The sequence below is a fragment of the Canis aureus genome, chromosome 5 (assembly GCF_053574225.1).
Source record: "Canis aureus isolate CA01 chromosome 5, VMU_Caureus_v.1.0, whole genome shotgun sequence".
In the NCBI taxonomy this organism is placed as follows: domain Eukaryota; kingdom Metazoa; phylum Chordata; class Mammalia; order Carnivora; family Canidae; genus Canis; species Canis aureus.
The window spans coordinates 52,068,835-52,096,006 of NC_135615.1; the positions used below are offsets into that span (position 1 = coordinate 52,068,835).

The 27,172-nt window shown below is 38.2% G+C and overlaps 2 protein-coding genes across 7 annotated transcripts in view; one reads left to right on the forward strand and one right to left on the reverse strand.

The window, feature by feature from the left end:
- The window catches only part of CENPK (centromere protein K), a 64,662-nt gene extending 57,474 nt beyond the window's left edge, over nt 1–7,188 (reverse strand). For 3 of the 4 annotated variants that reach the window (XM_077898023.1, XM_077898024.1, XM_077898021.1), the window contains exons 1-2: nt 6,168–6,437; nt 1,759–1,802 (exon numbers count right to left, since the gene is read on the reverse strand). The gene's annotated coding sequence lies outside the window, so the exon portion shown is untranslated. The other variant, XM_077898022.1, reaches the window with a different exon arrangement.
- Nucleotides 6,616–27,172, forward strand: PPWD1 (peptidylprolyl isomerase domain and WD repeat containing 1). Of its 3 annotated transcripts, none has more exons than XM_077898006.1 (11): nt 6,616–6,838; nt 10,718–10,820; nt 11,734–11,834; nt 11,986–12,106; nt 14,127–14,574; nt 18,899–19,089; nt 19,943–20,132; nt 22,380–22,561; nt 24,257–24,338; nt 25,641–25,823; nt 26,866–27,172. In XM_077898006.1, exons 1-11 carry the CDS (start codon nt 6,643–6,645, stop codon nt 27,007–27,009), a joined length of 1,941 nt encoding a protein of 646 aa, XP_077754132.1. In that variant the 5' UTR covers nt 6,616–6,642; the 3' UTR covers nt 27,010–27,172. The 3 variants fall into 3 exon arrangements, with proteins under 3 accessions (XP_077754132.1, XP_077754134.1, XP_077754133.1); XM_077898007.1 differs by lacking the exon at nt 6,616–6,838 and adding an exon at nt 6,849–7,049; XM_077898008.1 differs by lacking the exon at nt 10,718–10,820 and having other exon boundaries at nt 6,699–6,838.

Below are 27,172 nucleotides of genomic sequence, written 5' to 3' on the forward strand. Positions count from 1 at the left end.
TTTTTTGCTTGGACTGGAAAAATATTTCTTTTTTTTTTTAAGATTTTATTTATTTACTCATGAGACACAGAGAGAGAGGCAGAGACACAGGCAGAGGGAGAAGCAGGCTCCATGCACGGAGCCTAATGTGGGACTCGATTCTGGGACTCCAGGATCACACCCTGGGCCAAAGGCACACTAAACCACTGAGCCACCAGGGCTGCCCTGGAAAAATATTTCTGACAAAACTAAATAAAATCTCTACAAAAATTCTTAAACTTCTGCATGGACAAGGATATCATTTAAAACTTAAAATTAAAAAAAATAATAAAAAATAAAAGTCAAAATTTAATCTAACACCTCTTTACTAAAACACCACTGTGGGAATAATAAAGCCAACTTGCTCAATCCAAAAGAAGAAAAAAGGGAAAAAAAAAAAAGCTAAACTAAAAAAAGTTATCACCATAAGAGTCAGGACATCTCTTACCTTTGGAGGGAGGGAGAGAGAGAAGGCAGGGGAGAGAACTATGACTATTTTGTGCCAAATGAGAGACTTGTGAGTGAATATCAAAGTTTTATTTCTTGATCTGCATGGTGATAAAGGCATTTACCTCATAATAATTTATAAAATTTATATTTAAGTAGGTTTTTTAATCTGTATGTTACTTTGCAATAAAAAAGCTAAACAACAAAAACATTCCAATAGAAATGGGCAAAGGACATAGGAGGGGAATTAAAAAAATGAGAAATATCTTTTCAATATAGAAAAACACATTTCTTAACCTTACTTATAAGCCATTAACAATGCAAACAGGGCGTGGGTGGCAAAGTCAGTCAAGCAGCACTCTCTTAGTTTCCACCTCGGTCCTGATCTCAGGGTCAGGAGATTGACTCCACATCAGGCTCCACACTGAGTGCAGAATCTGCTAAAGTTTCTATCTCTCTCCCTCTGCCCCCCACCTCCCACCTCACATACACACTCTCTCTCTCTCTCAAATATATCTTAATATATATATATATATATACTAAAAAATCACAAAATAAACAAGAGTTATTTTTCATCCAGACTAGCAATAATGAAAACTTTCATAAGAAACAATAACGATGGGATGCCTGAATGGCTCCGCAGTTGGGCGTCTGCCTTTGGCTCAGGGTGTGATCCTGGTCGGAAGATCGAGTCCCATATTGGGCTCCCTGCAAGGAGCCTGCTTCTCCCTCTGCCTGTGTCTCTGACTCTCTTTCTGTGTCTCTCATGAAAAAAATAAATAAAATCTTAAAAAAAAAAAGAAAATAATATTGATAAGAGTGTTGAACAAGAGGCATGCACTGTTGGTAAACCAGTCACTTTGTAGGTTAATAAGCAATACCCATCAAAATTTTATTTATTTTTATTTTTTTCCCATCAAAATTTTAAATACAATTATCTTCTGACCCTGAAATTCTATTCCTAGGAATAATCCTATGCATAGATACACTTGCTTTGGTCTATTTAGGTATGCTTATTACAGCATTACCCAAAAAACTTTTTTTTTTTTTTTTAATTTTTATTTATTTATGATAGTCACAGAGAGAGAGAGAGGCACAGAGACACAGGCAGAGGAAGAAGCAGGCTCCATGCACCGGGAGCCCGATGTGGGATTCGATCCCGGGTCTCCAGGATCGCGCCCTGGGCCAAAGGCAGGCGCCAAACCGCTGCGCCACCCAGGGATCCCCAAAAAACTTTTTGTGAACTCTAAATCAGACCATCTAGGTTTAAATCCTGGCTTCAATACTTACAAGCTGTGTGACCTGGAGCAAGTCAAACTGTGCCTCAGTTTCCTTATCTGTAAAATAAAGATGATAATATTACCCCATAAAGTTGTTATGACAATTAAATGAGTTAATATGTATAAAGCTCTTAGAACTATACCTAGCACATAAAGAGCTATGTCATTACTATTAACATTACTATTAAGTATCTGAAGTTGCCTAGTAAAACTAAATAACTTATGCCATATTAAAACATGTTTGCACTAAATATCTTCTTTGCTATACATAAAAGATATAGTTAAGTTCACAAAGCCATAATCATTAACAATTTTAGAATATTTTTAAGCAAAAAAGGTCAAACATTATATACGTATTTGTTTTAAATATACCTTAACTTAAAAATTAAGAGCAAATTGACCTTTCCACACTTTGTAGAATACTAATTGGCAAAATACATTATGAGTATGCAAAAGAAATTTTGAAATTTCTTTGTGTGTGCAAGTGTATGGCTAGATGTTCAACAAACTAGCTGAAATGGCAACTCAATGTAGCATTAGAATACAAATAAATAGAAACATGTAAGAGTTCAACTTTCTCTCTTTCCTGCATTTTGTATCCTTAAATGTACCTTTCTGAAAAGAGAGAGCAAGTCAACCTTTTAAACATCTCAGTATTTTAATTCCCATTTATTGAAGAATATTGCTATATTTAGGATACTATGCTATGCAAACTTAAAATACCTAATACCAAATTAAACTCATGCTATTATTGGAAAAAGACTAATATACATGACATAAACTAATAGAAAGTATCCATATAATTCTAAGATCAATGGAATCGAGTAGAGAGCCCAGAAATAAACCCCACACATACAGATGGTCAATCTACAACAAAGGGAGCCAGTAATATACAATCGGGAAAGAACAGTGTCTTTAATAAATGGTGTTGGGAAAACTGGATAGCCATATGCAAAAGAACCAAACAGGACCACTATCTGACACCTTACATAAATATTAATTCAGGATGTAGTAAAGACTTGAATATAAGACCTGAAACCACAAGACTCCTAAAAGAATAGGCAGTGATTCTTTGGGAATATTTTTGGGGGAGGGATTTGACACTGAAAGCTAAGGCAACAAAAGAAAAAAATAAACAAGTGTGAATTCAGCAAACTAAAAAGTTATGTTGGCAAAATGGGACGCCTGGGTGGCTCAGCAGGTGAGCGTCTGCCTTTGGGTCAGGGCATGACCCCGGAGTCCCAGGATCCAGTCCTGCCCTGGGCTCCCCGTAGGGAGCCTGCTTCTCCCTCTGCCTGTGTCTCTGCCTCTCTCTCTCTCTGTCTCTCATGAATAAATAAATATAATCGGGATCCCTGGAGGGCGCAGCGGTTTGGCGCCTGCCTTTGGCCCAGGGCGCGATCCTGGAGACTCGGGATCGAATCCCACGTCGGGCTCCCGGTGCATGGAGCCTGCTTCTCCCTCTGCCTATGTCTCTGACTCTCTCTCTCTCTCTCTGTGTGACTATCATAAATAAATAAAAATTAAAAAAAATAAATATAATCTTTAAAAAATACATAAATAAATATATATGTATATATAAAAAGTTTCTGCACAGCAAAGGAAACCATCAACAAAATGAAAATAGAATGGAAGAAAATATTTGAAAATCATATATCTAATAAAGGGTTAATATTTAAAATATATTAGAACTCGGGCAGCCCAGAGGGCTTAGCGGTTTGGCACCTGCCTTCAGCCCAGGATGTGATCCTGGAGACCTGGGATTGAGTCCCACGTCGGGCTCCCTGCATGGAGCCTGCTTCTCTCTCTCCCTGTGTCTCTGCCCCTCTCTCTCTCTCTCTGTGTCTCTCATGAATGAATAAATAAAATCTTTAAAATATATATATATACACATAAACTTATACCACTCAAAAGAAAAAAAAAAAAGTTCAAGTAAAAATTGGGTGGAGGCTCTGAATAGCTATTTTCCCAAAGAAGAAAGATAGCCAATGCGTACAAGCAAAGATACTCAACATCACTAATCATCAGGTAAATGCAAATCAAAACCACAATGAGCATCTCCTACCTGTTAGAACAGCTATATTCAAAAAGACAAGAAATAATAAATCTTGATGAAGATATGGAGAAAAGGGCACCACTATGGATGATTGGTGAGAATGTAAATTTGAGCTGTCACTATGGAAAGTATTTTGGAGGTTCCTCAAAAACTTAAAAAAGAACCACCATATGATCCAGGAACCCCTCCTCCAGGTATTTATTTGAAGAAAACGAAAACACTAATTCAGAGATATATGCACCCATCATGTTCAAACTGCAGCATTATTTTGCAAGAGCCAAGATACATAAACAACCTCAGGGCAGGCTGGGTGCCTCAGCGGTTTAGCGCCTGCCTTTACCCCAGGGTGTGATCCTGCGGTTCTGGGATCGAGTCCCGCGACGGGCTCCCTGCATGGGGCCTGCTTCTCCCTCTGCCTGTGTCTCTGCCTCTCTCTCTCTCTGTGTGTCTCTCATGAATAAATAAAAATATTAAAAAGAAAATGTTGAAGAATTAAAATTTATTTTAAAAAAAGGAAACAACCTTAGTATTCATAGACAAATGAATGGATAAAGGAAACACGGCACGTATGAACACACATACACACACAGAAATATTATCCAACCATAACAACGAATGAACTCTTGCCATTCACAGTAACACGGTTAGCCCTCAATGGCATTATACTAAATGAAATAAGTCACACAGAGGAAGATAATTACCGTATCATCTCGCTTATATGTGTAATCTTGATGGGGGAAAACATAAAAAACAAAGAGAACCAGGCTCGTAGATACAGAAAACAGATCGGTAGCTACCAGAGGCAGAGTGGGGAGAGGGCAAAATGGGTGAAGGAGGCCAGAAAGCACAAATTCACAGTTAGTGACACAGTAAGTCACGACAACCTGACGTGCAGCAGAGTGACTATGGTTAATACTGCGTTTGAAAGTTTCTAAGACAGGAGACCTCAAAAGCTCTCCTCGCAGGGGAAAGAAAAAAAAAATTCTCTCTCATGGTGACTGCTGTTCACTATTCCCTAGACTTGCTGTGGCCATCATTTTGAAATCTTTTTGAAGATTTTTTTTGAATCTTTTGAAATCTTTTGAATTTTTCTTTTTTTTTACACAACAAAAGTTTACTTCTAGGTGCGGGGCATGGTTTCAAAAGTATGGTTTTGCATTTTTACAAAAACATGGATCTTCCAGAGCAAGAAAAATGCGGTAGCAGGCACACACCTAACCTAATTGATTTAAACACTCCTTACCACTAATTTCTACAACCTTGCGACTTAGGTTGAATGCCATGTCTTGCTAACCCCTCACTACTAGAGCTCTTTTTGAAAATACATGTACTCTGAGCTCTCCACCATGGTAAAGAATCAAGTTCCACCTTGAGTTCCTTTCTCGTCCTCCAAAAGAAAATATTGATACAGACCAGGGAAGCGAAGTTAAGTAATACGAAAAAATGGGGATTTTGAAAAGTAGAGACAAAATAAATAAATAAATAAATAGCCAATCATCACGTTGTCCACCTGAAACGAACACGGCTGACACCTGAACCACACAATACTGAACTAACTGCACAGGTCCACTTACACAAAGATCTTTTCTCTCCCCAATATATACACATAAATGTAGATTTCTTCTTTAGGATTTTAATGATTTTGTCTCCAGCTTGACATTATGGAGGAGAAAATAAGAGTATACAATACGCACACACAAAAAATATGTGTTAACAGATTATGTTATGGGTAAGGTTTTGGACCAACAGTATTGGTAAAGCTTTTTTTTTGGGGGGGGGGGTGTCAAAACTATAGGCAGATTTCCCACTGGGCGGGGACGGGGGGTGGGGTTCTGCGCCCCTAACCACTCTGCCCATCCATCCCTCGCTCAAAGGTCAACCTCAGGGCAGTCCCGGGGTGGCGCAGCGGTTTAGCGCCGCCTGCAGCCCAGGGCGTGACCCCGGAGTCCCAGCATCGAGTCCCGCGTCGGGCTCCCTGCGTGGAGCCTGCTTCTCCCTCTGCCTGTGTCTCTGCCTCTCTCTGTGTGTCTCTCATGAATAAATAAATAAAATCTTAAAAAAACAACCAAAAGTCAACTGCATTATGTCATGCATCAATTAGACCTCAATTTTAAGGGGGCATAAAAAAACGGTACATGTTATCACGTTACGTGTCTTTCACGATTTTTTTTCTTCCTTTCTCCCTTCCTTCCTTTTTGTTTACTTTTTTTTTTTTTTTTTTTAAAGAAGTCCGGAAGGCCACGAAGGCCAGGCTGATGGCGGAAGGGTGAAGGGTCCCAGCAGGGGCACCTGGGTTCCTTGGCCCGGCTGCCCCGTTCTCCCTCCCTCTGTCTCTCTCTCCCGGGAAACCAGTAAGAAGCGCTCACCACCTCTTCGCCGTGTGGGACAATCGAGCAGCTCAGACAACACAGCTCGGGAGCTCGAAGGCAGGCCCGCAAGCTAACCGGCTGCCTCAATTCCCGGCTCCCCGGGCATCTTCCCCTGACCCGGGCTGGAGGGCGGGGCTGCTCCTAGGGCTGGACGCCGGGTAGACAACTCCCGCCGAGGTAAGGGTCCCAGCAGCGGGGCCCCAGCGGCCACCTGCGAGGCCCGGCGGAGGTTTCTAAGCGTCCAGGTGCTCTCTGCCCGCGCCCCGCTCTTACCCCAGCGCAGCCTCCGCGTCTCCCGGTCCGCTCGGCCCCGCGCCCCTTGCGCGCGCTGCTCGCTGATTGGACCCGCGCTTACCCACCTCAGCCAATCCCGGGGCTCGCTCGGCCGGTGACGCGCGAGCTGCGCCGCCGTGACGATTGGCAGGAGGGCTGTGCGTCGCGTTGTCGCGCCTTTTCTGACGTTCCGGCCACTATGGCGTCGGAAGGTGGTGGCGATTCGCAGCTGCGGAGGCGAAGGCGCCGGGAGCCGGAGGAACCGGAGAAAACGGAACGCAGCGAGAGAGAGCTGACAGTGGTAGTGGCGGTGGCCCAGGAGAACGAAGAGGAAGATGAGGAGCGCTGGGTCGGGCCTTTACCTGTAGAGGCGACGCTGGCCAAGAAGAGGAAAGGTAGCTGGAGACATAGGCCCAGGGCGAGCTGGAATCGGCGGGCCCCCGACCCGGAGCTGGCGGGGCCGCCCGCAGCCGCAGATGCTGTTTGGTTGCGGGGCGTTGCACCCTCAGAACCGAGGGTCGTCTTCTGATGTCTGGCCTCCCTGTACTCGCACGACTTGGGCTGAGCGCAACGTCTCTCTGTTAACCGCGGACGGCGCTCCTCAGGGTGCGTTGGGAGAACGTGTTGCGGCGGATGCTAAGGCTCACGCAGGCCGCTCCTCGGCCACGAGCCGGGCGGTGTCGTGGCGTCCCAGACGGCGGGCAGCCCAGGCCGGAATCTGTGCCCGGCTTTCCGGAAGGCCGTGTAGCTCAGGGATGCTGTGTGTTGGGGCGCGGGGGGCGGGGCGGGGGGCGGAGGTCTGTGCCTCTCGAGAGTGGATTGTGGCGGGAAGGTCCGCAGGATTTTGATCCTGACCCTGCCAGGGCCGGGTCTTCGGACCCCTGAGAGTCACCGGAGTTCCCCGGATCGCAGATTTTTTTTCACCTAAAACCAGCGGTCTGTGGTTTTCGAGCCCTAGGATTCCCCAAGGCCCGAAGGGTTTTCCTCCTTGCTCGGAGCAGTGACCCAAGTTTTCGTCGAACCAAAAGAGCGGGGAGGGACAGAGGTTGAATGTTTATTTCCAGCGTTGTTGTAATAAAACGGATTGTCGTAAGCATGTTAGGGCCATTAAAACACGATGTCCCTGAAGGGTCCGATCTTCCTTTATCGCTCTCTCGGCTTAGCGCCCTGGACTGATTCCTCGTTATCTTCAAAACAAGGTCCGAACTCCCTACCGTGACTTGCGTCGTGATAGGATCTCTCCTGACCTCGCCCGCGCGTTTCCGCTGCTTCTCTGTCCTGACTTTGTGTGTGTCTGACTTACTCTCTACTCCAGCCGTATTAAAACACTTGAGAATGGGGGCATGCTCTTTTTTTTTTTTTTTTAATCTTATTTGGCAGCCTACCAGGATATGATGGTGTGTACCCGAAATAATTTTCACTCGGCTAACTTGCTCAACTTTAGCATCCATCTTTCGCAATCAACCCCTCTGGGAAGCCTGTGACTTCTCCAGGCCAGGCTGGGTTTCTAAAAAAAATTAAAAAATAAAATAAAAATTTCTTAAAAAGAAAACAAAACATTGATCATAACTGCCGGTAATATTTAATAGCTGAATTTACAGGCAGCCTTCAAAGGTCATGCATCCAAATTTTGAAGACGCAACCTTTTTGAACATTGTACATTGATTGACACCTTTAAAGCAAATTATCTTTTTTATTTTTTACAATGTATTTTATTTATCCATGAGACACAGAGAGGCAGAGACACAGGCAGAGGGAGAAGCAGGCTCCCTGCAGGGAGCCCAATGCGGCCTCCGATCTCGTGACCCCGCGGTCACGGCCTGAGCCGAAGGCAGGTGCTCAACCACTGAGCGACCCAGGCGTTCCATATTATCTTTTTTTTTTTTTTTAACTGTTAGGTCTTTTTTTTTTTAATTTTTATTTATTTATGATAGTCACAGAGAGAGAGAGAGGCAGAGACATAGAGGGAGAAGCAGGCTCCATGCACCGGGAGCCGGATGTGGGACTCGATTCCGGGTCTCCAGGATCGCGCCCTGGGCCAAAGGCAGGCGCTAAACCGCTGCGCCACCCAGGGTTCCCTAGGTCTTTCTCTTAAAAATTTCCATAGTAACTTCCTACATTTTACCATTATTCACATGGTTGAAATGTTTTTCTCCACTGTCAAAACAAAGTCCATTCCTACTTTGCTTCAGTGCCTGCCACAGTGCTTTGCATGTAGCAAGTGTTCAATTAGTATCTATTAAATGAACGAATATGACAAAGTTAATGCTCTTATTGTTGCATTAAAATATTTCTGTATGTTTTTTCTCATGGAAAAAGAAAAAAAAGTGCTGGTACTAGTATTGAGACACAGATCTTACAAGACTTAATTTAGTTTGAGACAGAGAAAAATAATTAGGTGTGAAAATGTTTGCCCTTAAGATGCTCATTGTATTTAACCCAATCAATAGTGTTGAGTTTGAAGAAAAAAATGAAATTTAAAAACATGTATGAAATATTAGATGCCTGGGGAGCTCAGTGGTTTAGCGCCTGCCTTCAGCTCAAGGTGTGATCCTAGGTCCTGGGATCTAGTCACCCATCGGGCTCCCTGCATGGAGCCTGCTTCTCCCTCTGCCTGTATCTCTGCCTCTCTCTCTGTCTCTCATGAATGAACAAAATCTTAAAAAAAAAAAGAAACGTTAGAAAAATATCTTTGAAGATTTTATCTAAAAAGACAGGAGTGGGGCACCTGGCTGACTCAATTGGTAGAACATGTGACTCTTGATCTCAAGATTGTAAATTCAAGCCCCATGTTGGGTGTAGAGATTACTTAAAATCTTTAAAAAAAATTAAATGACAGGTGTTCTATAATGTATTTCTAGAATTAGAACCATCCTGTTTAACATGTTCTTTGGACACTGGATTTTTGTATTCATTTATATGCAGACATTATAAATTATTATATGACACAACCTTTAATTAAATGAATGGTTTCTCAAAGACGGAATTATATGTTCTTCATGCCCATGTGCCTTGTAACCTATTTTGTTTTGAGTAAATACCTATTAAATAGATTCGTTGTTGAATATTCATTGTTGAATAGCTTTTCAACAAGTAAACAACAAAACAATCTATCTGTGTATCAGATAGGATTATATTAGCTACATATTACATAAAGACCCAAAATGTCAATGATATTAAAAAAGAGGTGTGCTGCTTTCATGTGTAAAAAGAGTCCCAAAGTAAACAGTCTAGGATTGGTATAGAGGCTCCAAAGGGACCTAGGCTCTTTCCAGCTCTCTGCCCTAAACATCAGTAGGATATGGCCCTCATCTTTGTCCTGAGTGGTTATTAAAGTAATAGTGCTGTTATCCCAGTTCTAAGTTGTAGGACTGAGGAAGAGAAGAACACCTTTTGAAGGACACTCCTTCGCGGGCACATCTCATTGACACATGGTCACACCTAACTCCGGAGATGAGAAATGTCCTCTTACAGCTGGGTGTCAAGATCCCCATATAAAAATGGAAGTTTCCGTTACTAAAAATGAAGGAAAAAGCAGTTCTTTGTGCATAACTTTGAGTCTGCTATACATTAGTTATGAAAAACTAGGAAACATCCCATAGTTAATGTAGCAACTTTTTACAGTCCTGTTTGGCTGTCATTGGACTATTTTATTAGATACACATATAATGTCCATTTTTGCTTGTAAAATTGTTCATAGCTCTTGTAATCAGTATTTCCTCGGATTAACAGTTACAAGTGTTTTACCCCTGGAAAAAAATTGAGAACTCCATGATTTTCTCAGCTCTAAAAATCTATTTAGTGTTTTATCATGTTTACCTGCTCTAATTCCAGTATCAGTGACTTCAAAGAGGATTAGTGCCTTACAGATAAACAGATATAAGTGGCCACTGGCCTCTTGTTACTTATTTAAATTAGAAGTAATAATTGGCTCTACATGGTTAGAAAAATGGTTGTAATACTTTCCATGAAACTTAAGATTTTTGTTTTTAATGGAACCTTCATATGAAGCTAGAATCAATCACTCAGTTCTTAAGTGCTGGGGACAGTTTTTTAAGCTTCTATATAATACCTGAGAACCTGTCATGACTAAATAACGGTGCTATCACCTTACAAGGGATATAATAGGCACTGAATTTTTTTTTCTGCTACATATGACTTGAGAGAAATTTAAGAAAATCTAGAAGAAAATACATAATAGAATGGAGAAAATCTTAAAATTCAAAATAGTATATAGTTCCAGTTAAAAAGACATTTTTCTTTTTTCTTCTCAGTTCTAGAGTTTGAAAGAGTCTATCTTGAAAATCTCCCCAGTGCATCTATGTATGAACGCAGTTACATGCATAGAGATGTTATCACCCATGTGGTATGCACCAAGTAAGTCTATCACGTCTTTTTAATTTTTTTCTGAAAAATTTGTTTTATAAAAATGCTTCAGTATTAAGCAGGATTTGTGGCAGTAACTAGGATACTGTGGATTTCTGCTTAACGTCACAGGTTCTGTAATAGTTTGAGTTCAATAAAGACCTATATATTCTTTCATACAACAAATGCATTCAAGAGAATATGTGTGAAGTACCTGATGTATTCTAGGTTTCAATAAATGGTTTCTATTTTTATATACCTTACAAGGGAGACTATTCTGTATAAAATCTTTTCGATACAAAATAAACATACGTTGAGGGATCCCTGGGTGGCACAGCGGTTTGGCGCCTGCCTTTGGCCCAGGGCACGATCCTGGAGACCCGGGATCGAGTCCCACGTCGGGCTCCCGGTGCATGGAGCCTGCTTCTCCCTCTGCCTATGTCTCTGCCTCTCTCTCTCTGTGTGACTATCATAAATAAATAAAAATTTAAAAAAATAAAGAAAGAATTTATTAAAAAAAAATACGTTAAACTTTGCATATACAGAAATGATACATTGAGATTTAATGTTTTATCAACTTCTGAAAACTAGTGCATTTTCCTTGTGAAAACACTGCCTATAGGGTGATTTTAGCATTAAAGAGCCCTCATGGTCTAGTGATTTCTGGTGAAATTTCTTTTCTTTTTTTTAATGCCCAGTGCTAGTTCATTTCTGATTTCAGTTCTTGGGATTAAAATTAGTAACACAGCAACTATTAATGATATTCACAACAAAACTACAAAATTTGCAATAGTGGTCTTCATAAAGGAAGATATCTTTTAAAAGTCCTATTTTGAAAGAGAGTCTCAAGAATGATTGCTTTGAGAGTACTAAGTAATTCATAAATCTGTTTTACAAGTTAACTTTTATAATTTTATATATGCAGGACAGACTTTATTATTACTGCCAGTCATGATGGACACGTTAAGTTCTGGAAGAAAATAGAAGAGGGAATTGAATTTGTTAAACATTTTCGTAGTCACCTGGGTAAGAATTTCACTTTGTGTTTGTGTTTGTGTGCCTCTCTTAAATTGTATTGGTTAAAGTTTCTTTTAAAATGCTTTTTTTTTTCTTTGAATTATGTATATTTGTTTCATTGGTATTTACTAGAGTATTTTAATTTGATTTATTTAAATAGGAGTTATTGAGAGTATTGCAGTTAGCTCTGAGGGAGCATTGTTCTGTTCTGTGGGTGATGATAAAGCAATGAAGGTGTTTGATGTAGTGAACTTTGACATGATCAATATGCTGAAGCTTGGGTGAGTCTTTTAAAGTATATATTTTTTTAACTTAGTGAAATTTTTAAACGTCATTTTGTAGATATTTCTAAACAGAATATATTGCCATTCTATTAAAAATGTGCCTTTGAATATTGCTTGGGAAAATAATACATGAATCCTTGTTATGTTCTATTTTGAGGCTTCCTCTGTGGTTTTGTCATTTTAATCATTGTCAATCATTCTGTTGTGGTTTTGTCATTAATTTTTAAACAGCATCATAACAAGAATTAATTATATCCATTTAATGTTACTTAATGAATTAACAAGGATCCATCATGTCTGATATACTGGTATTTAGAATTAACTTCCTTGCTGTGTTTATTGCAGTTATATGTATTGTGCCCTATAAGGCTTATGTACATTTTGGAATTGAGGTGATTTGTTGGTGATTTTAAATTATATCGATACCCAAACTATGTGGTTAGATTGTACAGGAATGAGAGGAATATTTTAAGCATGTCTTTCCTAGATACCATACTAATTTATATACATCTAAGTGAATGTCAACCTGAAAGTCGTAGCATCGTCAAAAAGTTTTGGGACTTGTCTTAGGTCAGACTGCCATTACAAAAGACTGTAAGCTAAGAGGCTTAAACAGTAGAAATTTATTTTCTGAGTCTGGCGGCTGGAAAGTGCAAGATCAAGGTTCCAGTGGGGTTTAATTTGTGGTGAGGACTCTTGGGGTCAGGATGTAGTGAGGAATGGTATCTTGCTCTTTCCCTTCTCAGAAGGCCACAGGCCTATGGAATTAGGGCCCCACATTTATGATGTCATTCAACTTTAATTCCCTCCTAATTATCTCCAGATAGGATCACCTTGGGTAACTGCAACATATGAATGGTGGAGGGAGAAGAACAACAGTTCATTACATAACAGGATTTCTTTTGGAATTTGCTTCAAAACCAGTTTATGAGCCACTAACGGAAATCAGTCTCATTACTTATGGTCAGAACTTATTTTTGACTAGAAATGGAAGTATCTTTTGGTTATTTGTCCTATTTCTGCTTTGTTTACCTACACTTTAGCTGTTTTTAAAAATTAAATCTATTCATAAATGTTGAACCTTTGCCACCTTTGAGGATATAGAAAGAATGTTTTGGGTTTTTTCTAAAGTTCTGCTAGAAATTCTAAAAGAGAAGTCCCGAAAAAGTTTTGAGCATCAACACCAACATTGGAATACCTGTTTAACTTCTCAAACTGCCTAGAAAGAGACAACACTCATTTGAGCGTGTAAGTTTGGTGTATTGATTAAATCTGTCCAATTTTTTTACACTTTGTTCATCAGGTGGCATGTTCCAACTTTATAGTTTTAAGATCAAGTTACTAATGAGAATGTGATATCAAAATGTTTTTCTTTTGATCACAGTCATAGCTAAAATATTTTGATTTTAAACATTTCAAGAACGGATTTATCAAGTACACTATTACATGCTAACCTGTTTTTAAAAGTAAGTTATATATAGACTAAGATATAGACAGAGGTCCAAAAGACAATGTCTTGGAATATTTTAAGGCTCAGATTTGTTTAGGTTTTCTTGTCTACCCAAGAGAAGTAAATGATCTGTTAACATGCACTTCTCTTTGTGGTCTGATAAATCCTCAGAAGTTATTACCATTACATTAATGAGATCAGAAAGAGAAAAATTGATAGCTTTTCTTAGCTGTTCCTCTCCATTTTCTATCTCTGCTACTTTTGAGCACGGAATCCAAAACTAGCTAAATCATTGGCCAGGATTTTTTTTTTTTTTTTTTTAATTTCATGACAGATACAGAGAAAGAGGCAAAGACACAGGCAGAGAGAGAAGCAGGCTCTTTGCAGGGAGCTCGACGTGGGACTTGATCCCGGGACTCCAGGACCATGCCTTGGGCCGATGGCAGGTGCCAAGCTGCCAAGCTACCCAGGCATCCCTTGGCCAGGATTTTTTTTTGATGGTGAGGGCGGATAAGGATGCTTACTTGTATCTAACTCTTTTTCTCCCTTGATTCTTAAATATTTTAGCTATTTTCCTGGACAGTGTGAGTGGATCTATTGCCCAGGGGATGCCATATCTTCAGTTGCTGCTTCTGAGAAGAGCACAGGAAAAATTTTTATTTATGATGGTCGAGGAGACAACCAGCCACTTCATATTTTTGACAAACTCCATACGTCACCTCTTACTCAGATACGGCTGAATGCAGTTTACAAAGCAGTAGTGTCTTCTGATAAATCTGGAATGATTGAATACTGGACTGGGCCTCCTCATGAATATAAATTCCCCAAAAATGTGAACTGGGAATATAAAACTGACACAGATTTATATGAATTTGCCAAGTGCAAGGCTTATCCAACCAGCATATGTTTTTCACCTGATGGGAAGAAAATAGCTACTATTGGTTCTGATAGAAAAGTTAGAATTTTCAGATTTTTGACTGGAAAACTCATGAGAGTCTTCGATGAATCACTAAGTGTAAGTGCAATATAAATTTAATGAATATTTTTTTCTAAATGTCTTTATTTTGTCCTATTTCTTAAAAGATATTTTTTCAGGATGTAGATATTTACATTGATGATTGTTTTCTTTTAGCACATTGAAGATGTTATCCAGCTGTCTGCTTTCAGTGTTATTCCTTAGGTTTATGATATGATATCTTTTGAGCCAATTATTCATGTATTCATAGTGACTGTGTTTCTAGTTTAGTTTTGTTTCTAAGTTCATCTTCTGAATCTTCTCAAAACTCACCCTAGGCACCCTTCTCTTAACCCTGTTCACTCGTGCCTGTTCTATGACTATTCCCAAATTGATTTTTCCAGCTTTCTATTACGAGCAGAGCTGGTGCTATCATCTTTTTTGTTTTGTTGTTGTCATTTTGTTTTGTTTTGTTTTGCTGTCTACATGAATGGCACCAAATCCATTTTTTTGCACAAACCAGAAACCTGAAGTCATCCTTATCTTCATAACTTTCCTTACCCCTCTTTTTAATTCATCACGAATCCTGTCAATTTGACTTTCTCAATATGCTTTAAATTTATCCATTTCCTTTTAGCACAGCTGTCACTACCATAGCTCATGATCTTTTGCCTGGACTACCTCATGCCTACTGCCTATGTTCTGGCTTCTTCCTAATCTGTTTTCCTTGCTGTACTCAGAGAAGTTTCTTTAAAGTGTGTGTCTGATCATGTCATTTTTGAACCTTTTAGTGACTTGTTGTTCCTAGGATCAAGGCCAAATTCATGGCCTGCCTCATTGTGGCCTTTGCCTACCACTTTAGCCTACTGTAAATCACCTTCCTCCCTACCTCTTACTCTAGCCATTTAGGCCTTCTTTCAGTTTCTTGAACATGCTCCCACCAAAGAGCCTTTTCATATGCTTTACCTGCTACCTGGAGTCACCCCTCCCCGATTCCATTACCTGTTGAACTCATGCTTCAAATCATATTGAAAGGGTCACTCCCTGTAGAAATTCACTGTTTATCTAATATAGGACTTTTTTTTTTTTTTTAAGATTTATTTATTTTAGAGAGAGTGAGCTGGAGGGGGTAGGGACAGAGGGAGAAAATCTTCAAGAAGACGCTACCCTTGCTCAGCATGGAGCCTGATTCGGGGGCTCTCACCACCCATGAGGTCACAACCTAAGCCAAAACCAAGAGTTGGCTGCTTAACTGAGCCCTTAGGACAGCTTTTTTAATGTGACTCAATACTGCTCTGTTTATTTTCTCTTAGAGCATTTGGTATGGTCTTACTTTTGACTAGTACATATCCAACCCCTCATAGATTAAACTTACGTGATCTCTGATCCCTTATCTGTTTCAGTTCATGTTTGTATCTCCAGCATTCTACTTGACACATAATTAGTTACCGAGAACTCGTTAAAGCGTGTGGTTGTAGAATAAGAGTTTCTATCCATGCAAAGTTAACTTTTTTGTGGAAATGTGGGTCTCATCACCGGTTTTCCTCAAGTGTTCTCTAACTACTAATGGTATGTTGAGTCCTCTAAGAGTCTGTGGGTTGAACCTTTATAGCAGTAACATTTATTGTATGACAGTGTCAATTCTATAGTCTTAGTAGGGACCAATTTGTATTACATTCCCTACATTAAGGTCTCAAATTCTATTATTCTTATTAGTGGCACTCTTGTTGGTTGGCAAGGGGCAATAAGTTGGGTGGATTATCTGCCTGAAGTAGTATGAATCCAGACAAATGTGAAGATCTGCTTGCTGGTCAAGTCTTCCTCATGACTCATTTTCTTGGTGGAAGAGAATAGCTTTCCAGTATACTTTTAAGGAAAGGAGAAAACTTTTTTGTGATGGGTTCTTTTTTAATGGTGGCCAGTAACTACATACTAGTTTAAATATAACTTAAAGGCTCTCTACCAGCTTGCAGCTCCTCGGAGATTCCTTAGAAAAAGAAATATTTAAAAACACAGTCTCTGGATATAAATCTCTTAACACAAATACTCTCAGCTGTTCAGTCCACTCTTATTTCTTCATTGTTGTCTTCAACATTTGTCAAAGTCAAAGGGCTCAGATGATAAGAGTAGTCAGTAGTAAAGCTTATTGACAGAGGTTGAGATTCAGAATTTGAGAGATTACAAAAAAAAAAAAAAAAAGCCAAGTACATTAGTTAGAATGCTAGTGAGTAGTAAATGTATGGAATCTCACAGTTAATAAGATATGCATGAGCTGCATATAGCTGAATTGTGTATCACAGAGGCTCTGGTATTAAGGCTAGAATATGTAAAAAGATACCAATGTACTTATCAGGTTGGATTAACACTTATGAAACACTCATATACAGGCAGAGGGCTATTTACAAATCTTTTAAGTCCTGAAAATGAATCTTCTCAGGAAACTCGGGTGGCTCAATCGGTTAGGTATCTGCCTTCAGTTGAGTTCATGATCTTGGGATTGAGGCCCGTATTGGGCTCCCTGCTCAGGGGCCAGTGTGCTTCTCCATCTTCCTCTCCCTCTGTGATCTCTCTCACTTTCACTCTCTCTCAAATAAAAAAAACAGAAAGAAAGAAAGAAAGAAAGAAAGAAAGAAAGAAAGAAAGAAAGAAAGAAAGAAAGAAAGAAAGAAAGAAAGAAAGAAAGAAAGAAAAGAAAAGAAAGAAAGGAAAGAAAGGAAAGAAAGGGAAAGAAAAGAAAGAAAAGAAAAGAGAGGGAAAGAGAAAGAAAGAAAATGAATCTTCTAACAAAATAATTGCTACAAAAATGTAGTCCAGTATCTAGGCTATTTGTGGCATAAGAATAAGCAATTACCGGGATCCCTGGGTGGCGCAGTGGTTTAGCGCCACCTGCAGCTCAAGGTGTGATCCTCTAGACCCGGGATTGAGTCCCGCGTAGGGCTCCCTGTGTGGAGCCTGCTTCTCCCTCTGCCTGTGTCTCTGCCTCTCTCTCTCTCTGTCTCTCATGAACAAATAAATAAAATCTTAAAAAATTGAAAAAAATTAAAAAAAAAAAACCACTCATCAGTCCCAGAGACTGGAGACAAGAAATCCTAATGAGTAGGCTTTTTTAATCACCAGGCTTTTTATCTGACCTATAAGACCTTTGCTTCATGTTGTTCCCTAATACACATACCTCCTTTTGTTTTTTGGAGTTATGTACATTGTTGTTCTTTCCGTATCTAGAAGAACGGGATTTCCAGTTAATACAGGCATAAAAAAAATTAGACTGGACATAAGCCTGGTTCCTTTTCATCTCCAATGGAGAGCTACTTTTGAATTCTGCTGCTTGATGCCCTAAATGTCTGGAAAACTGAATGAAAGATCATATTTTGGGGAAGCCTGTGGTATGATAATACATAATAATTATGATGTAAACCTTTATGAAAATTATTTTAAATAATATCTTTTAATAATAATATCTTTTCTGAAGATAAGAAAACCAAATATCAAAACTACAGAGCACTCATAAAAATATTCATCTACACGAAGACACATTTACCTAATAATAATCTGTGTGGGCTTTCTGTAAAAATAACTTGAAACATTTTCTAAAATGTAATGAAATTGTTATAAATTAGTGAAATAATACGAATTAATTCATTCAACAACAATTGAGTGCTTTTTACATTATGTCAGGCCCATGATCCCTGTCTATAGTTGCATTGTCCACTATAATAGCCACTAGCCACATGTGGGTGTTGAGGACTTGATATGTGGCTAGTCCAAACTGAGATGGGTGAAAGTATAGAATACACACAGGATTTAAAAGACCTAATATGAGAAATATAGAATGTGATATATCTCATTTTTTTTTTTAAGATTTTAAGTAATCTCTACACCCATCATGGGGCTAGAACTTGAAACCCTGAGATCAAGAGTCACATCCTCTACCAACTGAAGCCAGCCAGGCACCTCATCTCAATTTTTTAATATTGCTTAAAGTTTAAATGATTATATTTAGGATATGTTGGGTCGAATAAAACATTATTAAGACTAATTTCACCTGTTTCTTTTCTTGTTTAAGTAGCTAATTGAAAATTTAAAATTATATGTGTGGTTTGCTTTATATTTCTCTTGGAAGGTACTAGTCTGTGGCTTATAAAAGGCAGCAGATACAGTTTAAAAAGAGAAAACAGTAGGTATATTAACTTTTTTGTAATTAGAACCAGTTAGTGTAAATACTATTTTTTAATACTATAATAATTTATTTTTTAATAGATTCCACCTTAAAATAACACTTAAGTACACAAACTTTCAGTAGCTCTTAATGTATACTGCACTACTATTTAAATTGTCATTCCCTTTATCATGTAGCTTTTTTATTAATAAATGGTTTGCTTCCTAGATGTTTACTGAACTGCAGCAGATGAGGCAACAGCTACCCGACATGGAATTTGGCCGACGAATGGCTGTCGAACGTGAGTTGGAGAAGGTGGATGCAGTAAGATTAATTAACATAGTTTTTGATGAAACTGGACACTTCGTGCTGTATGGAACAATGCTAGGCATTAAAGTTATAAATGTAGAAACAAACCGGTAAGCTTTAACATGTTTTTTAAAAGTGCATTCATTTATGGGGGACCATTTCCTCCTTCAGGGAAACAATGGGAGTTTTGTTTGTTCCAAGACAAGTGGAATGGTCCCAAATGTCTAAACTTAACCAAATGTTTTGACTGGATTTTTCTGTGGTCTTTTGGTTGTTTATAATCTTATGTAAAAAGTTTCCACTCGTGTTTGTAGAAGAAATGGAAAAAAGATATGCATAGTTTCAAGTTGGTTTTTTTTTTTAACAAGTTTCAATCTCTCTTTTGCTTATTGATTTAAATTAGCCTGGTTCATGTTAAATGTTGCCAAATATTTTAACCACAGAATTCAGCATTACATCCTGCTAGACATAAAATCAGAAGTTAAAATGCATGAAACCACAATAAGCCTTTTGTGTAAACAGTCCATTTGGTTTTAGTAGAAAATAGCTACAATCAGATACTATCACTGAATGTAAATGAAAAGAACTTCAAGTATATTTTAAAGGGAAAAAAAAAAATCTAGTGCTGTGCATTCTCACATGTAAACAAATTTATATTGTAGTTCTTGGCAGTATAGAATCTTTGAAGGCTTGCAGAAAGATTAAAATAATAGAGATAGGTTAAAACTATATGACTGAATGATTGTATTTTTTTAACCTGAAAATTCCAGCCACTTACCAATTTAAAGTCACTGTTTTGGGGGGAGAGAGATAGAGAAACACTTTTTTTTTTAAAACTTTCACTTATTCTTTTATACAAAGGTAAAGGATTAAGGATAGTTGATTCCTACCTTTTAACTATAAAGGTTTTATAATTGGAGTTCATTCTGATAATTTTATTGTATAAAACGTTGTGTTTTCCAGGTGTGTGCGCATCTTAGGCAAGCAAGAAAATATCAGAGTGATGCAGTTGGCTTTGTTCCAGGGAATAGCTAAAAAACATCGTGCTGCAACTACCATAGAAATGAAAGCATCTGAAAACCCCGTTCTTCAGAATATTCAAGCTGACCCAACAATAGTTTGTACATCTTTCAAAAAGAACAGATTTTATATGGTATGCGGAAATACTAGGAAATAGACCTTAATTCTTCCAATTTGGTTGGAGCTTTATTTTCTTAGCTTGTGCTTTCAACTGGAGAGAATGTTGGCAATAATAGCAGACTTTCTAAACAACCAGAATACCATCTTAAAATGTTAATATTGTAGAATTTTTAACTAGGACTTGAATTTGTACTGTTTTCCCTCCTGTTTTGAAATTTTTTCAACCTGGCTTCTAAAACTATTTGTGTTGTCTAAGATGTTAGGAAGTAAGTGGTTACGGTAATAATTGCATCCAAAATAGTTTTCACTATGGGCTTTTAAAATTCTCCTGAAAAGGATCATTTTTCATCTTTTATTCTGAAACATAATTTATCTCCCCTGAACTTGCACACTGCCTCCTCTAAGCACATTTCTTTTTATTACCTTTTAACTCCCTTGTAATAATGCTACTTGAAAAGTGTGTATTCCCGAGGAATTCCTTTTTTCTACTGCACTGCAAGTACTTCTCCTATTAACTAACATTGGGCTCAGAATCAAACTACCAAGCAGCTAAAAGTAGCAGTGTCCTAACCATTGAGCCAAGCAGAAAAATCTCAAATATGAAGACCCTCTACCCTACCATTCTCATTCTCTCCCAAGTATGGGAGACATCCACATCTTGACTCCACACTGCAGTCAGAGACTTTCTAAGTCCCAAATTTGGCAATTTCTTTGCCTAAAACCCTTTAATGGCTCGTCAGCTCTCACCTGGCTCTTCTACCTATCTTTCTTCATTTTTAGTTCGTTTGCTACACTGTGCTGAACTTGAACTCCTTTGCAGTAGTTAATTGTCCTTTTTTTATACCTCAGTGCATTTACACAAGCTGTTACTTCTGCCCGTCACACACCTGTCCCCAGTCCCTGCTTTTACTAGGTCTCAAATTGGCAGCCTTCTCTTGACATCAAGTCTGAGTAGGTATGTCTGCTTGTGCAGTGTGTGTCACAGTCTTTGGAATAATTCCCTTTTTTTAAAATCTCTGACCCTGTCATCTCCTCCTTAATATAAAATTCTCAAGTACAGGGCATTGTATTTTCTTCACTATTCACAAGGTTTGGTAAAGTGTCTGGCTCATTATAGCATACTCATTCTTTCATCTGATGTATTGTAAGCAACTATGATGCTATTCAGCTTATTTATTGATTGATAAATGTAGGAAATAGCAGTTTATCCCATCCAAACTTTTCTTTTTTAAAAAAAGATTTTATTTATTTATTCAGGAGAGACACAGAGACAGAGAGGCAGGGACACAGGCAGAGGGAGAAGCAGGCTCGATGCAGGGAGCCCGTTGTGTGACTCGATCCCGGGACCCAGGATCATGCCCTGGGCCAAAGGCAGGCGCTAAACCGCTGAGCCACCTAGGTTTCCCTAATCCAAAGTTTCAACAATTGAAAAGTTTCTTTCAGTTTTCCCAATATCCTAAGGTATCCTGAAATTTCTACTTCACTCAAAATTCTGCTTATTGAAATAATAACAATTATTAATAGGTGTATAGTACCTTCTACATGTTGGGCACTGTTCTCTAATTCTCTCAACATTTTATATCCCTTAATTTAATCTTCACAATAGGTACTATTTTGAGGTAGTTATTATTATCCCTATTTATCTATTATTATTTTTTAAAGATTTCATTTATTTATTCATGAGAGAGAGAGAGAGAGGCAGAGACACAGGCAGAGGGAGAAGCAGGCTCCCTGCAGGGAGCCCAACCCAGGACTTGATTCTGGGTCTCTAGGATCATGCCCTGGACTGAAGGCAGCGCTAAACAGATGGGCCACCGGGGCTGCCCTCTTATCCCTATTTAAAAGGAAGAAATGAATTTACTTTCCCAAATTGTGTAAACTACTAAGTAGCGGAGCTAGAATTCAAACCCAGGAAATCTAAATAGTGAAAAGTAAGCAGCAGGTGACAGGTTATGATGTAATACCAGGCAGAAGCAGAAAGCTATCCCAGAAAACTGTATCTTGTTAAATGTGTATCCAAAAAGAAATTTAACCCCATTTGAAATCATACATACATCTTCATTAAATGGATTATTTTCTTATTAGACAAGTGTAAAAATAACTGCGTTACACATCCTGTAATAGGAAGTGATTCCTAAAATAAGGTTTTACTCTGATGTGAATTTTCTTTTCTCAAACATCACAAATAGTAATTAAATTTTATTGTTGATAAATTTTAACCAGATGAAAATTTAATTCATTCACTCTCTTTTCTTGTGAGTTTACCAAACGAGAACCAGAAGATACAAAAAGTGCAGATTCTGACAGAGATGTTTTTAATGAGAAACCTTCTAAAGAAGAAGTCATGGCAGCTACTCAAGCTGAAGGACCTAAACGAGTTTCAGACAGTGCCATTATCCACACAAGTATGGGAGACATCCACATCAAACTTTTTCCTGTTGAGTATGTACTATTTTCGTTGTCTTAGATAAACATCGATGTAAATATTTCTGTTTTAAGAAACCGTGCAACCTTAAATTATTCCAACTTGAGAAATTTTAAAGAATTGAAGTGTTTGAAAGAACATCTACCTTTAGTTTTCCACATCAAACTTTTTCCTGTTGAGTATGTACTATTTTCGTTGTCTTAGATAAACATCAATGTAAATATGTTTTAAGAAACCGTGCAACCTTAAATTATTCCAACTTGAGAAATTTTGAAGAAGTGTTTGAAAGAACATCTACCTTTAGTTTTCTGATAACTGTTCCTCTAGAAAATGGGATAATTTTATATATATATATATATATACACACACACACACACACATATTTCATAGGTTTATTATTGTGAATATGAAACATATGGCTATGAAAGTGCTGAATGTAAACTATAAGTGATATATTACCATTAATAACACATCCCAACTAGATTTTGTGACTCACTTGTTATAATTGGCTTTACCCTCAAAGCAAATCCTTAAGGGGAGGATAATTTTTTCCCCTGTCATTTGCTAGACATCCACAACCTCTTCTTTAGTCCCAGTGTTATCCTTATATGTTTGAAAAGTTCCAACAAAAAACATAAGGCCATTGAATTGAAAAAAGAAAAGTATTCTGGACAGTTTAAAATTTTGCAAGATGAACATGGAATGCCAGATACAGTAGAATATCTCGCTATTCTTGATCCAAAAGGTGACATCTTTTACAACACCTTTACTTAAAAGTACTTATTTTGGATATGTTTTATATCTGCCGTGGTAATGAACAAAGAACTAAGCAGCTCTAGACACCTGGACCATCTCATTTTAGGTACTCAGAACCTCCATGCAGCTATTAAGCCTGTCCCCTAATGTACTTCGTGCAATTATCTTTTGTATCTCCCTTCTATTCCCAGCTCTAAGAGCTATTACATGATAATGTACCTTATTAGATCATCACATGAGATTGATTAACATTATTTGGAAAGCTTCATACTTTGTGATTGTCATTTAAAGTTAATTAAATTTGGGAGATATTTCAGAGAGTAAATGCTTAGTCAGGAATGGTGTTAGTGTACCATAACATTCTTTGTATAAGGGAATTATCTTTCCCAAGAACTGAACCCACTATATGGGTTCAGTGAACTTTTATATATGCAGTGAACATATATACACCTTAAGGTGCTGTAGTTGTATTTTTTAACCTGCTAAATGACTTTGAAATTTAAATACTGTCAAGCTCAAATATAATAAGCAATCATGATCTAAAGATAATGAATTAAACAATATGAATATACTATGGTTTGTATGCTCTTTCAACTTTTGCTTATCCTGAGATTAGAAGAGGTTATGTGGGCAGCCCGGGTGGCTCAGTGGTTTAGTGCCACCTTCAGCCCAGGGCCTGCCTGATCCTGGAGACCCAGGATCGAGTCCCATGTCGGGCTCCCTGCATGGAGTCTGCTTCTCTCTGCCTGTGTCTCTGCCTCTCTCTCTCTGTCTCTCATGAATAAAAAATATTTTAAAAAAAATAGAAGACATTATGAAAAATGACTCCTGAGAGTTTCAGAAGATACTGAAAACAACATTAAGAAGCACAACTGCAAAGAAAACTGTCTTAAGATGCTCTGAATAGATTTTTTTTTTTTTGAACAGATTTTATATTTTAACATATGTCTTACTAGGTGCCCTAAGACAGTGGAAAACTTCTGTGTTCATAGCAGAAATGGTTATTATAATGGACATACATTTCACCGTATAATTAAGGTAAGTTATACAAGAAATTTTTAAAAGATTTATTTATCTATTTGAGAGAGAGAGAGAGAGCAGGGGAAGGGTCAGAGGGAGAGAATCTTCAAGCGGACTCCCCGTTGAGTTCAGAGCCTGATGCTGGGCTTGATCCCAGGAGCCTAAGATCATGCATGACCTCAGCCAAATCCAGGAGTCAGATGCTTAAGTGACTGAGCCACCCAGGCTCCCTAAGTTGACACAAAATTTATGTCATTTCAGGAATAGTTTTTGCAAAACCAGAATTTTAAGCCTAAGGAATCTTCTTTGTCTCCCAATGATCAGTTTATTAGAAATGAATAGGAAAAATGGACTATGGAAGCCAAAAGAAAAATGGATGGTCATGAACATCAGATCTAGAATCAAGTGCAGGAATAGTAACTTGGTACCTTTTTAGAAACATTGCATCAGTATTTTGTCAACAGCTAAAACCAGGGTCACATACTGAGTAAAAAGGTCATGCTTAGATAAAACCAATAGCTAAGGTTACTTGGTGACTAGATAAGGTGTAGATCTAAAAGATAAGATTTTAAATAATAGAAGAAACGTGATGCCACTTAGTCTTTGAGAACCATCATTAAGTGCTTGCTTCGGCAGCACATAACAGTAAAATTGGAGAACCATCATTAAAACCTGAAGTCAGAAAGAACTTGGCCCAGGATTTTGTTGAGCAGGGTTCCATAAAATGGATGGGCTGTAGTGTAGCTCTTGGTTACTGGCAGGTCAGAAATGGCAGGAGAAATGACAGGAAGAATAACCAGGTTTGAGGGGGGTGGTGGGGTGGGTGCCTGAAAGAATTAGTGAATTAGAAGAATTAGTGAACCAGGCAATCCACAGTGTTGAGGGAAAGGGAAGAGAGTAAAGTGGGGCAATTCTGTAAAACCTACCACACTATACAGATATAAAACTTACTTAAAATATTGTTTTTAATTGGATTATTGAGAATGCCAGTACATGTCTATCAATGAGGAGACCTTTGCAATTTTGTTTCAGTCACTGAAACAAGGTAGTGTGTAAGCGGAGGAAATTTATCTTCCAAAGTAAAGTAGGGACACCTGGGTGGCTCAGCAGTTGAGCGTCTGGCTTCAGCCCAGGGCATGGTCCCGGGGTCCTGGGATCGAGTCCCACATCGGGCTCCCTGAAGGGAGCCTGCTTCTCCCTCTGCCTGTGTCTCTGCCTCTCTCTCTCTCTCTCTCTCGGTCTCTCATGAATAAATAAAATCTTAAAAAAAAAAAATAGAAAAGAACAGTGTAATATGTTTTTTGTGTACTTGTTGTTAAGGGCTTCATGATTCAGACAGGAGACCCAACAGGTACTGGTATGGGAGGAGAAAGCATATGGGGAGGAGAATTTGAAGACGAATTTCATTCAACATTACGACATGACAGACCATATACGCTCAGCATGGCCAACGCTGGATCAAATACTAATGGATCCCAGTTTTTCATAACAGTAGTACCAACGGTAAGTAGAACAGCATTGTCTGTAAGCCACAGATTCATAGTTTACGATGTAAAAATGAATTCAGTGGAAGAGAGCTGCACTATTTTCTACCATTATTTATATCTGCCAGAATATAAAAATGAAAACAATTTAAAGGAGAAAATGTAAAATTACCGAACAAATCAGATTTTACTTTGTAAAACTATACTTTTTGTAACTAAGGACACTTGAGTTTAAGTCAACTTTGCCAATACTAATTGTACAATAGAAAACAAATTACTTCACTTGGGGGCCTTTTCCTTATCTTTAGAGTGGGGGGAAATTAGAGTATATGAATTCTCAATTTTAAGACCTTTATATATATTCTTATATCTCTGAAATCAGAATGCAGCCCATAATCAATGGCACTGTATTTTTGATAAAATACAGTATAAGAATATTGAGCTTTCTTGCTCTGCACTTATACAAAATGATACAACTTATTACACTGTTTGAAATTAAACACCATGCAATGAAAAATATTTATAATTACTATCAGGCACAAAGTCCCATGTAGTATTCACAAAAATTCTAGTATTATTATACCCAGTTTTAAAAAATAGATGAGGAAATGAACAGTGAGATATGATTTAAGTTGTCAGAGATCAAGTAAGCAGCAGAGCTAGCATTTGAGCTCCCATGTCTAAGATGAAAGTACGTGCTGCTTAAACAGTTCCAGACTGCCTCTTACTTAATGCAGGGAGGATTCCTGCAGAGAAGTTCTAAAACCTGAGCCATAACTCGTTAAGCTGTGCAGAGACACTTACCTTTAGCAAATATCTTACAGCTCCCTTTGGTCTGAAAGATGCAGAAATATAATTAAACAGTATACTGTGCTTTTATATTTTTTCGTATAAACATGGAAATCATTCTTAAAAGCTGCTAAATGAAATTAACTGTATATCCTTTTAATTAAATTTTTTAAATGAAGCATAAATTTAAATTCTCTTTAATTTGCTCACCCAGAGGGTGTGATTTAGGAAATCTGAGTTTTCCAAGATTTTCCATTTCTCCTCCATTGCAGCCTTGGCTTGATAATAAGCACACAGTGTTTGGACGAGTGACTAAAGGAATGGAAGTTGTACAAAGGATCTCCAATGTCAAAGTCAATCCCAAAACAGATAAGCCCTATGAGGATGTCAGCATCATAAATATTACTGTCAAGTAAAATAAGGTTTGTTTCATTGTATATGTAAATAAAAATACACATATATCAAATAGGTTTATTTTACATTAGGAAGTTCTTAGGACTTGTTGGACATACAAATCATGTTTCAAGGATGCAAGATTATGTTTTTATATTTTTCATTAAAAGTCCTTTTTTAAAACTC

Bases quoted from the DNA above. Each gene is read 5' to 3' on its own strand.
- PPWD1 (XM_077898006.1), top strand. From the start codon at position 6,643: ATGGCGTCGGAAGGTGGTGGCGATTCGCAGCTGCGGAGGCGAAGGCGC. The intron at 6,839-10,717 runs GTAGCTGGAGAC...TTTTCTTCTCAG, and splicing joins GCTGGCCAAGAAGAGGAAAG to TTCTAGAGTTTGAAAGAGTC. The intron at 11,835-11,985 runs GTAAGAATTTCA...TTATTTAAATAG, and splicing joins ACATTTTCGTAGTCACCTGG to GAGTTATTGAGAGTATTGCA.